At 36.1% G+C, this 17229-nt stretch overlaps 1 protein-coding gene and 1 long non-coding RNA gene across 3 annotated transcripts; one reads left to right on the top strand and one right to left on the bottom strand.

Annotated features, from left to right (window-relative positions):
• LOC107637922 lies at positions 1513-10794 on the bottom strand. 2 transcript variants are annotated; one of them, XR_002361415.1, is made up of 3 exons: positions 10475-10794; positions 3219-3389; positions 1513-1799 (listed from the first exon to the last, which is right to left on the bottom strand). It is a non-coding gene; the product is annotated as an uncharacterized LOC107637922 (long non-coding RNA). The 2 variants fall into 2 exon arrangements; XR_002361416.1 differs by lacking the exons at positions 1513-1799; positions 10475-10794 and adding an exon at positions 3589-3615.
• LOC107636765 lies at positions 15306-15779 on the top strand. Its single transcript, XM_016340254.1, has one exon. The coding sequence runs from the start codon at positions 15306-15308 to the stop codon at positions 15777-15779; it is 474 nt and encodes a 157-aa protein (XP_016195740.1).

Here is a 17229-nt window from a genome sequence, read left to right as displayed (position 1 = left end):
CTTACCTTTTCCTTTTCATTCTTAGCAAAGAACTTTTCAACATCTTGCAGGAACTTTTTAGCATCTTTATCTTCAGTAATTGAACCCCGAAATACCTCAAGAGTGAAATTTTCTGGATTAGATCTCTCCCACTTCTCTATTTTAATCTCATTAAAATTTTCTGGAGTGAAAGTGAATTTCTTCTCTCGAAGAGTTATATCCACATTCATACAACTAAGGACAGTCTCTACAATATCCTTCAAAACCTTAAAGTTTGAACCATTCAATATAGGAATACTACTAATTTGTGCAGAAATATTGGTAATTGAAGCCATAGTTTCTGGATTAGAACAAAAAAATATGCAGTAAACATTAGTTAAATAATGGGAAAAAATTCATATTAAGATATTTAGAACAACATTAATTTTTAATGTTTTGATAGAAAAATTAACTGTAAGTGATAATCTCATTGCAGTAATCAAATATTGTCAAAAATTTCTGTCACACATTAAGCCTTTCTTTCAACCGACTGAAGGCACACATAAAAACTTAAACTTCACAACCTATTTATTACTGCATATATTTTCTATTAATTGGCTAAACAATAATCTTCCTTTGGGTCGATTATTGATCGCGTAATTAATAAAAAATAAAAAAAATTAATAGAAGAGTTATCTCAGTTTTTTTCAACTATCACTACAACAAACAAGGCTTTTCGCAACGGTCAAAAACCGTTGCCGTATATTGAAAAACCGTTCCCTAAACTTTAGGCAACGCTATTGCAACGATTTTTGACCTGTGGTATATGCGGCCGTTGCCAATGCTCAAAGACAACGGTTTTTTACCTAAGGCAACGGTAACCAAAAAACCGTTGCCAAAGTTACTGGTATAGGCAACGGTTTTGAAAACAAATTTTAAACAACGGTTTCAAACCGTTACTCAAGAAACAACGGTTTTAAACCGTTCTTTTTCATGGTACAACAATTTAAAACCGTACCTGGATAGGCAACGGTTTTAAACTGTAGTAGTTTTGTTATCCACAACAGCAACGGTTTTAAAGCATTACCGTTTGTGTCGTTTTTTGGTAACGATTTTTGTACCGTTGCCAATTTATAGTTGTCTAAGACAACGGTTTAAAAGCGTTACCATTGATTTTTTTGGCAACGATTTTAAAACCCTTGCCATTTTATAGTCATCTAAGACAACGGTTTTAAAGCATTACCGTTGGTGTCGTTTTTTGGCAACGGTTTTAACACCGTTGTCCTTTGTAACTTTTGACAACGATTTTTCGTAATATATAATTCTTTATTTACAATAGTAGTTTTCTCGTGAATGAAATTAATTTCATTTTTTTAAATTATTTAGAGTCAATAAATAATCTAAACTATTTGAATAAAGTTACTAAAGAAAAATAATTGAATATTTTTCATCAAATTTGACTTACAAAAATTGTTGTAAGATCCACAATCACATTCAAAATACCACAATACTATCATGACAACCTCGAACTATATCATCTAATGTAGCAAAAAATATAACAAAGAAGAGTTGAAATAGCTAACAATAATAATATTCTCACTTGAACAGATTCCTAAATGACTTCTTTATCTTTAATCCCCTTTCAATTTGTGTAAATTAATGGACAAAATCTAAATTCCTTGCCACTGTGCCCAAAAATTTGCTCAAGTTGTTTACAGCTTCATCAGTAGGACCAATTGCCTCTCCTTCAATATCTAGAGTAATTTCTTCTCTATTTTCCAACTGTCTTGCATGAATCTTCAAGCATTGTGTAGGTCCTCGTGTTTTCTTCACTGTTGTCTCTATACAAAGATACTAATTATATTCCATCCCTCTTATTGATTTATACGATATTTAATTGAAAAAAAACTAAAGCAACAAATTACCAAATTCAATTCACAAATTGAAATTCAATTAACACAAATTTTTAGAAATTTCGGCAACATTATGGCAGTAAATAGGACGTTTCTGAATTTAAACAAACAGCAAAATCAACCCATATAAACTCACTAAAATCAAATCAACACTAATAAAACAGCTCAGAATAAGGCCATCAGCATCATTGCTCAATCAAAACAAGGCATGAAATCAGCATCATTGCTCAATCAAAACAAGGCATGAAATCAGCCATTAACAAGGATAAAGCAGCACTAAACAACAAAATCAACCCATATGAACTCACTAAAATCAAATCAGCACTAATAAAACAGCTCAGAATAAGGCCATCATCATCATTGCTCAATCAAAACAAGGCATGAAATCAGCCATTAACAAGGATAAAGCAGCACTAAACAGCAACATCAACCCATATGAACTCACTAAAATCAAAGCAGCACTAATAAAACAGCTCAGAATAAGGCCATCAGCATCATTGCTCAATCAAAACAAGGCATGAAATCAGCCATTAACAAGGATAAAGCAGCACTAAACAGCAAAATCAACCCATATGAACTCACTAAAACCAAATCAGCACTAATAAAACAGCTCAGAATAAGGCCATCATCATCATTGCTCAATCAAAATAAGGCATGAAATCAGCCATTAACAAGGATAAAGCAGCACTAAACAGCAAAATCAACCCATATGAACTCACTAAAACCAAATCAGCACTAATAAAACAACTCAGAATAAGGCCATCATCATCATTGCGCAATCAAAACAAGGCATGAAATCAGCCATTAACAAGGATAAAGCAGCACTAAACAGTAAAATCAACCCATATGAACTCTCTAAAATCAAATCAGCACTAATAAAATAGCTCAGAATAAGGCCATCATCATCATTGCTCAATCAAAACAAGGCATGAAATCAGCCATTAACAAGGATAAAGCAGCACTAAACAGCAAAATCAACCCACATGAACTCACTAAAATCAAATCAGCACTAATAAAATAGCTCAGAATAAGGCCATCATCATCATTGCTCAATCAAAACAAGGCATGAAATTAGCCATTAACAAGGATAAAGCAGTACTAAACAGCAAAATCAACCTATATGAACTCTCTAAAATCAAATCAGCACTAATAAAACAGCTCAGAATAAGGCCATCATTTGACAACATCAAAGTAAATAGTAGAAATTAAGAATAATATCAAGAGTCTTTAACTCAACTGTAAACGTAAAAGTAACAACAATTGATGGACAAATTGCCAAGAGACAAGAAATCTATAACCTATTTTAACTCAACCCCAAAGCTAGCTCAAAGGCAAAGAATGTCTCACATTTATAAACCACCTAGAAACCTCATCTTTGAATGATGTTGGATTTGTAATGCTGGCAATGTTCATTACCTCACAAAAGTCACCAGAAATCTGCTTAGATTTTGCTTATAAAGTCGTATGGTACTCACGCAACAAGCACTGGTCAAGAGTTTAAAATCTACCCTCTCGTATCTGCATCAGTTAGACGGTTTACATTATAGTAAGTAGCTTTTCGTATGGAAGGAAGAAAGCATAGTAATCAAGAACTCAAATGAGTTTTGACAAGAAAATGTTAGACGGTTTACATTATAGTAAGTAGCTTCTCATATGGAAGGAAGAAAGTATAGTAATCAAGAACTCAAATGAGTTTTGACAAGAAAAAGAAACTCACTGATCTCAGGGAAACCTTCAAGCTCAACTAGTTACTTTTAGGGATGTTTTCATTAGTTTTTATGTTAAATTCACATTTCTGGACTTTACTATGAGTTTGTGTGTTTTTCTGTGATTTCAGGTATTTTCTGGCTGAAATTGAGGGACTTGAGCAAAAATCAGATTCAGAGGTTGAAGAAGGACTGCTGATGCTGTTGGATTCTGACCTCCCTGCACTCAAAATGGATTTTCTGGAGCTACAGAACTCGAAATGGCGCGCTTCCAATTGCGTTGGAAATTAGACATCCAGAGCTTTCCAGCAATGTATAATAATCCATACTTTGCCCAAGTTTAGATGACGTAAACTGGCGTTCAACGCCAGCTCTCTACCCAATTCTGGTGTCCAGCGCCAGAAACAAGTTGCAAAGTGGAGTTCAACGCCCAAATTGGCACCAAAACTGGCGTTCAACTCCAGGAATGACCTCTACACGTGTAACACTCAAGCTCAGCCCAAGCACACACCAAGTGGGCCCCGTAAGTGGATTTATGCATCAATTACTTACTTTTGTAAACCCTAGTAGCTAGTTTATTATAAATAGGACTTTTTACTATTGTATTAGACATCTTTTGAACCATCTTTGGAACATCTTTGGAATCATCTTTTGATAATTTTCAGATCTCTAGACCTCCATGGGAGGCTGGCCATTCGGCCATGCTTACCCTCTATTCACTTATGTAATTTTAACGGTAGAGTTTCTGCACTCCATAGATTAAGATGTGGAGCTCTGCTGTTCCTAAAAGATTAATGCAAAGTACTACTATTTTCTATTCAATCATCTTATTTCGCTTCTAAGATATTCATTTGCACTTCAACCTGAATGTGATGAACGTGACAATCATCATCATTCCCTATGAACGCGTGTCTGACAACCACTTCCGTTCTACATTAGATTGAATGAGTATCTCTTAGATCTCTTAATCAGAATCTTCGTGGTATAAGCTAGAGTGATGGCGCCATTCATGAGAGTCCGGAAAGTCTAAACCTTGTCCGTGGTATTCCGAGTAGGACTCTGGTATTGAATGATTGTGACGAACTCCAACCTCGCGAGTGCTGGGCGTAGTGACAGATGCAAAAGGATAGTAAATCCTATTCTAGTACGATCGAGAACCTCCAAGATGATTAGCCATGCAGTGACAGCGCATCGGACCATTTTCACAGAGAGGAATAGGATGCAACCAACGACAAGGGTGATGTCTCCAGACGATTAGCCATGCTGTGACAGAGCATTTGGACCATTTTCCCGAGAGAGATCGAAAGTAGCCATTGGCACCGGTGACATCCTTACATAAAGCCAGCCATAGAAAGGAGTAAGATTGATTGGATGAAGATAGCAGGAAAGCAGAGGTTCAGAGGAACGAATGCATCTCCATACGCTTATCTGAAATTCTCACCAATGATTTATATAAGTATTTCTATCCTTAGTTTATTGTTTATTTTCGAAAACCCCATCACTATTTTATTATCTTCCTGACTGAGATTTACAAGGTGACCATAGCTTGCTTCATACCTACAATCTCCGTGGGATTCGACCCTTACTCACGTAAGGTATTACTTGGACGACCCAGTGCACTTGCTGGTTAGTTGTGCGAAGTTGTGAACCATGGTATTGGCATCATATTTTTGGCGCCATTGCCAAGGAAAGAAAGAGAAATGAATTTTACATAATCAAAGTGTAATCACAATTTCTGCACACCAAGTTTTTGGCGTCGTTGCCGGGGATTGTTCGAGTTTGGACAACTGACGGTTCATCTTGTTGCTCAGATTAGGTAATTTTCTTTTGTTTTCTTTTCAAAAATTTTTCAAAAATCTTTCAAAAATTTCTCCTTTGTTTTCGAAAAAAATCTTAAAATAAAAATGTTTTCAAAAATATATTTTTCTTCAGAATTTTTAAGAATGAATTCTAGTGTTTCATAAAGCATGTTGAAGCCTGGTTGGCTGTAAAGCCACGACTGTAGGGCATGTTAGGCGTGTCATGTCTGGATTACATGCTAAAGCTTGGCTGGCTATTAAGCCATGCCTGACCCTTTGATTGGAGCTTTAGACTAAAAAGCATAAGATTCCTGGAATTCATATTAAAAATTTTGGAATCCTTATTTTTATTTTTCACAATAATTTTCGAAAAATATACAAAAAAATTAGAAAAAAACCATAAAAATCAAAAATATTTTTTGTGTTTCTTGTTTGAGTCTTGAGTCATGTTATAAGTTTGGTGTCAATTGCATATTCACCTTGCATTTTTCGAAAATTCATGCATTCATAGTGTTCTTCATGATCTTCAAGCGGTTCTTGGTAAGTCTTCTTGTTTGATCTTGATGATTTCTTGTTTTGTGTCTTTTCTTGTTTTTCATATGCATTCTTGAATTCTTAGTGTCTAAGCATTAAAGAATTCTAAGTTTGGTGTCTTGCATGTTTTCTTTGCATTAAAAATTTTTCAAAAATATGTTCTTGATGGTCATCATGATCTTCATAGTGTTCTTGGTGTTCATCTTGACATTCATAGCATTCTTGCATGCATTCATTGTTTTGATACATAACTTTCATGCATTGCATCATTTTTCTTATTTTTCTCTCTCATCATAAAAATTCAAAAATAAAAAAAAATATCTTTCCCTTTTTCTCTCTTAAAATTTCAAAAATTAGATTTGACTTTTTCAAAAATTTTTAAAATCTAGTTGTTTTTATGAGTCAAATCAAATTTTCAATTTAAAAATCTTATCTTTTTCAAAATCTTTTTCAAAAATAAAATCTTTTTCATTTTTCTTAGTTATTTTCGAAATTATAAAAATATTTTTCAAAAATCTTTTTCTCAATTTTATCTCATAATTTTTGAAAATAACATCACCAATTAATGTTTTGATTCAAAAATTTCAAGTTTGATACTTACTTGTTAAGAAAGATTCAAACTTTAAGTTCTAGAATCATATCTTGTGATTTCTTGTGAATCAAGTCATTAATTGTGATTTTAAAATCAAATCTTTTTCAAAAAAAAAAAAAACTAATTTTTATCATATCTTTTCAAAAATATCTTCTCATCTTATCTTTTTCAAAAATTTGATTTCAAAATATCTTTTCTAACTTCCCAACTTCTTATCTTTTCAAAATTTGTTTCAACTAACTAACTAACTTTTTGTTTGTTTCTTATCTTTTTCAAAACTACCTAACTAACTCTCTCTCTCTCTCTAATTTTTGAAAATATCTCCCTCTTTTTCAAAAATTCTTTTTAATTAATTAATTATTTTAATTTTTGATTTTAATTTTCGAAAACCACTAACCTTTTTCAAAAACTATTTTCGAAAATCACTAACCCTTTTTTCAAAAATAATTTCCGAAAATCCTTCTCCCTCATCTCCTTCTAATTATTTATTCATCTACTAACACTTCTCTTCATCTCACATCACTGCTCCTATCCTTACCCCTGTGTTTGGATTCTTCATTCTTCTTCACCCCTATTCCTTTTCTTCTTCTACTAATAATAAGGAACCTCTTTACTGTGACATAGAGGATTCCTCTTCTTTTCTTGTTCTCTTTTCTTTCTTATGAGCAGGAACAAGGAAAAAGGCATTCTTGTTGAAGCTGATCCAGAACCTGAAAGGACTCTGAAGAGAAAACTAAGAGAAGCTAAATTACAACAATCCAGAGACAACCTTATTGAAAATTTAGAACAAGTAAAGGAGATGGCAGCCGAACCCAACAACAATAATGCAAGGAGAATGCTTGGTGACTTTACTGCACCTAATTCCAATTTACATGGAAGAAGCATCTCCATTCCTGCCATTGGAGCAAACAATTTTGAGCTGAAATCTCAGCTAGTTTCTCTGATGCAGCAAAACTGCAAGTTTCATGGACTTCCATCTGAAGATCCTTTTCAGTTCTTAACTGAATTCTTGCAGATCTGTGATACTGTTAAGACTAATGGAGTAGATCCTGAAGTCTACAGGCTCATGCTTTTCCCTTTTGTTGTAAGAGACAGAGCTAGAGTGTGGTTAGATTCTCAACCCAGAGATAGCCTGAACTCCTGGGACAAGCTGGTCACGGCTTTCTTAGCCAAGTTCTTTCCAACTCAAAAGCTGAGAAAGCTTAGAGTGGATGTTCAAACCTTCAAACAAAAAGATGGTGAATCCCTCTATGAAGCTTAAAAGTTCTAACAAAACCCATCCAACAAGTCAGAATTCTAATGGTTCAAGAGTTCTATGCTAATGCATGGATCACTAGGAACCATGATCAAAGTAAGAACCCGAACCCAAAGAATTATCTCACCATGGTTCTGGGGAAATACTTAGATTTTAGTCCGGAAAATGTGATGTTGGCGTTCAACTTGCCAAACATGGAAGAGAACACACGCCCCTACACAAGGAGAGTCAACTTTGATCAAAGGTTGGACCAAGTCCTCATGGACATATGCGTAGAAGGAGCTCAATGGAAGATTGACTCAAAAGGCAAACCGGTTCAACTAAGAAGACTGGACCTTAAGCCTGGAGGTTTCAACAAAGCTCTGCACATCTGTGAGGCTCCATGAGAGCCCACTGTCAAGCTATTGACATTAAAGAAGCACTTGTTGGGAGGCAACCCAATGTTTATCTAATTATATTTTTCTTAGTTATATGTCTTTATAGGTTCATGATCATGTGGAGTCACAAAATAAATATAAAAATTGAAAACGGAATCAAAAACAGCGAAGAAAAATTACACCCTGGAGGAAGACCTTACTGGCGTTTAAACGCCAGTAAGAAGCATGTTTTGGGCATTCAACGCCAGAACAGAACATGGTTCTGGCGCTGAACGCCAGAAATGGGCAGCATCTGGGCGTTTGAACGCCAGAAATGCACCCTAGAGGAGAGCTGGCGCTGAACGCCCAGAACAAGCACCAACCTGGCGCTGAACGCCCAGAGTTGTGTGCAAGGGCATTTTACATGCCTAATTTGGTGCAAGGTTGTAAATCCTTGAACACCTCAGGATCTGTGGACCCCACAGGATCACCTCAAGATCTGTGGACCCCACAGGATCCCCACCTACCTCCACTCACTTCTTTTTACCCATCTTTCACACAATCCCATAAACACTCTTCCCCATCACCTCTTCACCACTCACATCCATCCACTCTTCCCCATAAACCTACTCATCTGATTGGAGCTATGTTTCATTTATAGTTTGGAATTTATAGTATATTCTCTTCTTTTTATCCTATTTGATTTTCAGTTACTTGGGGACAAGCAACAATTTAAGTTTGGTGTTGTGATGAGCGGATAATTTATACGCTTTTTGGCATTCTTTTTAGTATGTTTTTAGTAGGACCTAGTTACTTTTAGGGATGTTTTCATTAGTTTTTATGTTAAATTCATATTTCTGGACTTTACTATAAGTTTGTGTGTTTTTCTGTGATTTCAGGTATTTTCTAGCTGAAATTGAGGGACTTGAGCAAAAATCAGATTCAGAGGTTGAAGAAGGACTGCTGATGCTGTTGGATTCTGACCTCCCTGCACTCAAAATGGATTTTCTGGAGCTACAGAACTCTAAATGGTGCGCTTCCAATTGCGTTGGAAAGTAGACATCCAGAGCTTTCTAGAAATGTATAATAGTCTATACTTTGCCCAAGTTTAGATGACGTAAACTGGCGTTCAACGCCAGCTCTCTACCCAATTCTGGCGTCCAGCGCCAGAAACAAGTTGCAAAGTGGAGTTCAACGCCCAAATTGGCACCAAAACTGGCGTTCAACTCCAGGAATGACCTCTACACGTGTAACACTCAAGCTCAGCCCAAACACACACCAAGTGGGCCCTGGAAGTAGATTTATGCATCAATTACTTACTTCTGTAAACCCTAGTAGCTAGTTTATTATAAATAGGACTTTTTACTATTGTATTAGACATCTTTTGAACCATCTTTGGAACATCTTTGGAATCATCTTTTGATCATTTTCAGATCTCTAGACCTCCATGGGAGGCTGGCCATTCGGCCATGCTTACCCTCTATTCACTTATGTAATTTTAACGGTAGAGTTTCTGCACTCCATAGATTAAGGTGTGGAGCTCTGCTGTTCCTAAAAGATTAATACAAAGTACTACTATTTTCTATTCAATTCATCTTATTTCGCTTCTAAGATATTCATTCGCACTTCAACCTGAATGTGATGAACGTGACAATCATCATCATTCCCTATGAACGCGTGCCTGACAACCACTTCCGTTCTACATTAGATTGAATGAGTATCTCTTAGATCTCTTAATCAGAATCTTCGTGGTATAAGCTAGATTGATGGCGCCATTCATGAGAGTCTGGAAAGTCTAAACCTTGTCCGTGGTATTCCGAGTAGGACTCTGGGATTGAATGATTGTGACGAACTCCAACCTCGCGAGTGCTGGGCATAGTGACAGACGCAAAAGGATAGTAAATCCTATTCTAGTACGATCGAGAACCTCCAAGATGATTAGCCATGCAGTGACAGCGCATCGGACCATTTTCACAGAGAGGAATAGGATGCAACCAACGACAAGGGTGATGCCTCCAGACGATTAGCCATGCTGTGACAGAGCATTTGGACCATTTTCCCGAGAGAGATCGAAAGTAGCCATTGGCACCGGTGACATCCTTACATAAAGCCAGCCATAGAAAGGAGTAAGATTGATTGGATGAAGACAGCAGGAAAGCAGAGGTTCAGAGGAACGAATGCATCTCCATACGCTTATCTAAAATTTTCACCAATGATTTACATAAGTATTTCTATCCTTAGTTTATTGTTTATTTTCGAAAACCCCATTACTATTTTATTATCTGCCTGACTGAGATTTACAAGGTGACCATAGCTTGCTTCATACCTGTACTTAAATTTAATGGAAGATGTAAAGCTCACCAAAGAATCAACAATCTGTTCCATTGTGTCATGGCAAAAGCATTTATCTACAATTTCAATCCTGAAGAAAATGAAAAGTAGAAAAAAGGGCTATCTTAAACTGTGAATCAGAATATAAGAAACAAAGTTAGTAAAGAGAGCATCTAAACAGCTATAGAAATTTTTCATTTTCAGAGAACCAGTTTTCAAATCAAAATCAGAACAACATTAGACATGTATCTTCTCAACACACTCTTGCAGACTACAGCATACACATATCAACATGTTCTACCTTACTATCGTAAAATCAACAAGAGGCACAACCAGTCACACATTTAATCTACAACTAAAATCCATTACATATGAAGCATTCAACTATTCGTAATAATCCAGTAAACTTTTCAGGCATTCAAAGTTTAAAATATTTAATTTAAGAGTAAAGTATCGTTTTTGTCCCGAACGTTTAGGGTAAATTCTATTTGTGTCCCTAACGTTTAAATCGTCCTATTTGTATCCCTAACGTTTGTAAAAGTGATTCAATGTTATCCTGACGTCAATTACACATCATGAACACTTTAGTTTGAGTTTTAAAAATCTCTTCTTGAAGTTAGAATACAAATGTCTGGGATAGAATCGATGATCCACTCCGAAAAATAGCTCATAAAAAGTTGAAACTAATTCCTATAACATTTACATAATTCACTTTTCTAGGGACATAATTGAATCTAAACACAAATAGTGAGTATAATATTAAAATCGAACACATCCAAGTGAGACCTAATTGAGAATGAATACATCCAAGTGAGAATAATTGAAAAATATAATCTGATTTGTTAGTATAATTGATAGTAGGATAACATTGAATCACTTCTATAAACGTTAGGGATACAAATAGGACGATTTGAATGTTAGGGACACAAATAGGATTTACCCCAAACGTTGGGGACAAAAACGATACTTTACTCTTAATTTAATAAAATATTCCCTACCTCAATGTCACAACTCGCGAAAATCACTAAACACAGCAGCTCCATCAGTGGTTCCAATACCAGCTCCCAAGGCAGCAGCAGTAGTGATTTTGGGCAGCTTCAGTGCTGGTTCCCAGCGGCTGAGGACTTCGGCAACTTGCAGAACCTAGAGGCGAGGCAGAACAGAGCCGTTTTCCTCAAATCCCAAGTAGCAGCTTCCCTGTTTCCTTTTCCATTCACGTTCCTCTCCATGGCCATGATGAAACAACGAATTGAACGGCGGCGTAGCCAGGATGCAACGGCGGTGGCTCCCTTTCCCTGACCCCTGGCTCATGCGTAGTTCTTTCTCTCTGCAACATGAAAGTGACGGAAATAGAAGCTTCTGTGACAAAAACGAACGCAACGGCGAAGGCAGCGGCTCAGCGACCCCTCGACGGCTCCTTCTCCTTTCTCACACGATGATGGCGACCGCTCAACGGAGGTGACGACGCAGTGGCGTTGCGGGGTTAGCGCGGCTTCTCTTCTCCGTCCCTCACTCTCCCTTTGCGGACTCTCTTTCTCCTTCGGGCTTGGCAACGACGGCGACGGCGGCACCTAACCCGCCGGCGCCGTCCTCTTCTTCTTCCTCCTCTCTTGTCTGTGTGTGTATGTGTTACGCTTATGAGTGGGGGGTTGTGTGCTCATTGAGGGGAGTGTTTAGGGTTTTGGAATTTGGAAATTAGGGTTTTTTATTTAATTTGGGAATTTAGAGTTAGGAATGAGTGATTTTATAAAAGGATATAGATAAAATACATGTTTTGATAAAAATGGGTGGATAGAAATATAGAATAATAATTTTAAAATCTAATATACTATATTAAAAATATTTTAAAATATTATTAATAAATTTATTTTAATTTTATTTTTTAAAATAATATTTGTTATTTATTTATAACAATAGTTTTTGAGTATTTTATAAATTCAGTATTTATAGAAAAAATAGTTTCAATTTATATAATTATCTAAAATTATTTTTATTAGTATTGTTTAATTTGTACAATTATTTAAATAATATTAGAAAATGGTTGTTTCATAAATAATTGTTGTAAGGGTTGTAAAATCGTTCTTTAAAATAGTCAAAGAGAATGGTTTTATTTTGTTACTATAGCATAATGAAAAAATGAACTTCAACAACAACACTGTAAAAACCGTTGTCTAAGACCATCTAATGGAACAGTTTTAAAGTGTAGCATTTCGGCAACGGTTTTAGTGCGTTTCTTTTGTACAATTTTTTAAACAACAATAAAAAACCGTTGTTTAAAGCCAAATCATGGTAACGGTTATAAAACCGTTCTTTAAAATAGTGAAAGAGAACAGTTTTATTTTGTTGCTAGAAATTGATGAAAAACTGAATTCAACAGTAACACTTTAAAAAACCGTTGTCTAAACCTATCTAAGAGAACGGTTTTAAGGCGTTGCGAAATTTGGCATTGCTAAAGGCCATATCTGTTGAGAAGGCGCATCCGCAGTAGTATCATGCTTTCTTTTATATTGAGAAGACGAAACCATATGAGTACTCTCAATCTTATTTCACTATAGCCTCTCTTCTTCTTGCACATGGTGAAATATAAGCTCATTTATGGACCAATTATCCTTTGGAATGTTATAACTCACTTTAAATTACCCAAAGTGTGCATGAAATGCATGAGTAAATTCTCAAACAATTCTAACTTTAGTGCTTTCAGTTTAGAAACAAGATGAGACATTTCCATAAACTACTCCCTTATGTTCCCTTTACCTTTATACCTCATGGAGACAAGTTTGTTCAAAAGATTACTTACCTTTTCCTTTTCATTCTTAGCAAAGAACTTTTCAACATCTTGCATGAACTTTTTAGCATCTTTATCTTCAGTAATTGAACCCCGAAATACCTCAAGAGTGAAATTTTTTGGATTAGATCTCTCCCACTTCTCTATTTTAATCTCATTAAAATTTTCTGGAGTGAAAGTGAGTTTCTTCTCTCGAAGAGTTATATCCACATTCATACAACTAAGGACAATCTCTACAATATCCTTCAAAACCTTAAAGTTTGAACCATTCAATATAGGAATACTGCTAATTTGTGCAGAAATATTGGTAGTTGAAGCCATAGTTTCTGGATTAGAACAAAAAAATATGCAGTAAACATTAGTTAAATAATGAAAAAAAAATTCATATTAAGATATTTAGAACAACATTAATTTTTAATGTTTTGATAGAAAAATTAACTGTAAGTGATAATCTCATTGCAGTAATCAAATATTGTCAAAAATTTCTGTCACACATTAAGCCTTTCTTTCAACTGACTGAATGCACACATAAAAACTTAAACTTCACAACCTATTAATTACTGCATATATTTTCTATTAATTGGCTAAACAATAATCTTCCTTTGGGTCGATTATTGATCGCGTAATTAATAAAAAATAAACAAAAATGTATAATGCTTATTATTTGACCAATCAATAAACTTTCTTTTGGCCGATTATTGTTCGTATAAATAATAAACATTATTTTTTATTACTCAAATATTATAATCTGTACACATAATTCGGCCAAATATAAACCTCTTTTTAAATTGATTAATATTTACATAAATAACATACACACTAATCTTTATTTCTAAAAACAAATTATACTAAATTAATGGAGTATAAAAGTGTACCTTTACTTATAGAAATTAAAAATTAAAATTAATGGAAGAGTTATCTCAGTTTTTTTTCAACTAATAAAACCTTCTATATTCCTAGAGCGGTTGAATTGCAACTCCTTTGATGGGAAAAGAGTTGTTGAGGCGGCTTTGGTATATTGGGAACCAAAACCATGAAGTCACTATTTATATTTGAGTATGGCATCTGTTTATACCCTAACCCAGAAATAAAACCAGGCCCAGTAAGGATAAAAGGTCCATCCAAAAAGGATGGCCTCTCCAAACTTACCCGACCTCTTAAGAGGTCGGACACGATAAAAAGACCCAGCTTTACTTATCCAAAATAAGTAACTGCCTCCCCGAATCTCTCCTACTATCTCTATCTCCACTTAAAGATAGATCCTAACAAACTCCCAAGATAAAAGGAACATTCATCCACCAACAAAAGTGGAATTACTCCAAAAAGGTGGTTGCCTACTCTACTATAAATACACTGATACCGCTCAAGTATATTCACGTTCTAATCTACTAAAAACCTGCTTAAAGTCCTTGCTAACTTAAGCATCGGAGTCTCTTGCAGGTACCACCCCTCACCTCAAGAAACTCAGACAGCGGAACCTTAGCATAAGAATAAGTCAGACGCTATCTCACAAGGAGTCTGGACCTTGCGTTCAGGCCCAACCACCGTTTCAAGTAACCCTCAGAACATTGGTGCTGTTGTCGAAGACCTGGAGTTCAACTCTTAATAATGGCGGATAATCAATATGAAGACGGCCACACAATGTTTGAATTAGAACCAGAGCCCCACCACGACGACCTCACGCTAGCCCTACCTCATACTCGAGAGAGAACGCATACTCCCCACAGAGAAGGAACATTGGAAAACCCTCAATCGAGCCAGATTCAATCAAAGGTCCATCCACCCAAAGATGAAGAACCTTCCCATCCAACAGAAATACTAGGGTTAGTCCACAACCACCGCGGATGATTAGAGCAACTCAAATTGGCATCTGAACGATAACGAAAAGCAGAACAGAAATTGCGAAAGGTGGTATGACGACAAAAAGAGCTGGAAGAGAAGCTCTTAAGGTTAGAGGCTGACATCCGAAGGCGAAGCAATCGAACAGATTGAAAGGAAAGCCCTCTAGGAGGTGAAGATCTATTCGTTGAGGAGATCATGCGAACCAAGGTTCCAAGAAACTTCAAAACCTCCAACATGGATCTCTATGACAGAATGACTAACCCAATGCATCATCTTAGCAACTTCAAAAGTCGGGTGTACCTAGCCGACGCCTCTAATACTACTCGTTGTGAAGCCTTCCCGACAACTCTGACCAAAGCTGCGATAAAGTGGTTCAATAACTTACCTCCCAGGTTGGTAACTTGTTTTGATGACCTGGCAAGAAAGTTTCTTACTAGATTCTTAATTCAGAAGGATAAGGTGAAGCATGCCCCAAGTTTGGTAGAAGTTAAACAAGAAATTGATGAGACACTCCAAGATTACATGGAAAGGTTTAACAAAGCATGCTTGGAAATACAAAACTTACCTACTAATGCAGTGACAATAGGATTTGTTAATGGCCTTAAAGAAGGGCCGTTCTCTCAAACCATATCCAAGCGACACCCAACTTTCTTGTACGAAGTACAAGAACGGATAGAGAAGTACATCAACATGGAGGAGAATTCATGACTAAGAGAGCCTCTCCTAAGACCTAGCCTACCCTATCCCCCTCAGAAAAAAGAGAAAGAAGCCAAGAAAAAAGAGGAGTACAACTCGTAAAAACCTCAAAGGTAGATGCTTACAGGGAGATATACCACACCGAGAAGCTTCCACCTCCTCACCCAATCAAACACAAAAAGGCAGGAAGTCGGACAGAATACTACGTGTACCGCAAGCTTTATGGACATTCTACCAATGATTGTTATGATTTAAAGAATGTCATTGAAAAGTTGGCTGGAGAAGGTTGACTAAATAGGTACTTAGCTGAGAGGTCGGATGAGCAGAAAAAAAGGGTTGAAGATGGAAGATGGGAGATGGCAAGAACCCCCCCTCATAAATCCTTGAACGACATATACACATGATTAATGGTGTGTTTGCTAGAGAAGGAATCTCGAATCATCACGAAAAAGGTATCTTAAAGAAGTGTATCAAGTCAGAGAAGATAACAAAACACCCAACTTACCAACCATCTCATTCACTAAAGAATATGTTCAAGGGGTAACGCCTAGCCATGATGATCCAGTGGTAATAACAATGATCCTCGCTAATGCAAACCTCCATAGAACCCTAGTGGATCAAGGTAGCTCGACAGATATACTATTTAAGCCCGCCTTCGACAAACTCGGGCTGGAAGAATTTGATAGCCGAGACGACGGAAAAAAGCTATGCAAATTTGAATTAAGATTCTCACAACGAAAAGCCGACAGAAGAGTTATGCGGACCTAAATTAATGGCAAGGGCGAACTATTTCAAATTTTGAATAAAATTGGGCCAGTGGCATATCGGGTAACTCTAACCCCACATCTTTCGAACCGGTATGATGTATTTAATATCTCAATTTCAGGAGTACACTTCTGATGTCAATCATGTATTAGAACTTGAACTAGTGCAACTAAGAGAGGATCTAATGCTTTAAGAAACCTCGGTTGGAATTTATAATATGATATCGTTGCTAGGCAGCTACGCAGAGGAAGAGTTACGTTAGCAGAGGATGCTGGGAATGGAGCTAAAATTGGAGAACACACTTAAGAATTCGAATCGAATATGCGAAAGGACTACCCACACCTCTTTTCAGGTAACTAAATTTGAATTTTGAGGGCAAAATTCTTAATTAGGTGGGTAGGATGTAAACCTCACAAAATTAGCGAGTAATTAACCAATAAATTAATTTTTAATAAAAAATTAAAAATATAAATTTAATAGTAAAATAGGATTTGGCTAATTAAAATAAAAATTTTGACACTAATTTCAAAGAATTTGCCCCAAGATTAGGCCAAACGGGCCGAACCAGTCCCGTATTGGGCCCAAGGCCCAACCCAGCCCAGCCACACTTAATTAAAACACAGCCTTCCATTCCCCTTCATCCTCATTCACGCTGGGAACTATAAAGGGAGGAAGAACACCCTCCAAAATTCACAAA

The sequence above is a fragment of the Arachis ipaensis genome, chromosome B04, assembly GCF_000816755.2.
Source record: "Arachis ipaensis cultivar K30076 chromosome B04, Araip1.1, whole genome shotgun sequence".
NCBI classification, from domain to species: Eukaryota; Viridiplantae; Streptophyta; class Magnoliopsida; order Fabales; family Fabaceae; genus Arachis; species Arachis ipaensis.
This window is presented reverse-complemented; position numbering and strand designations above follow the sequence as displayed.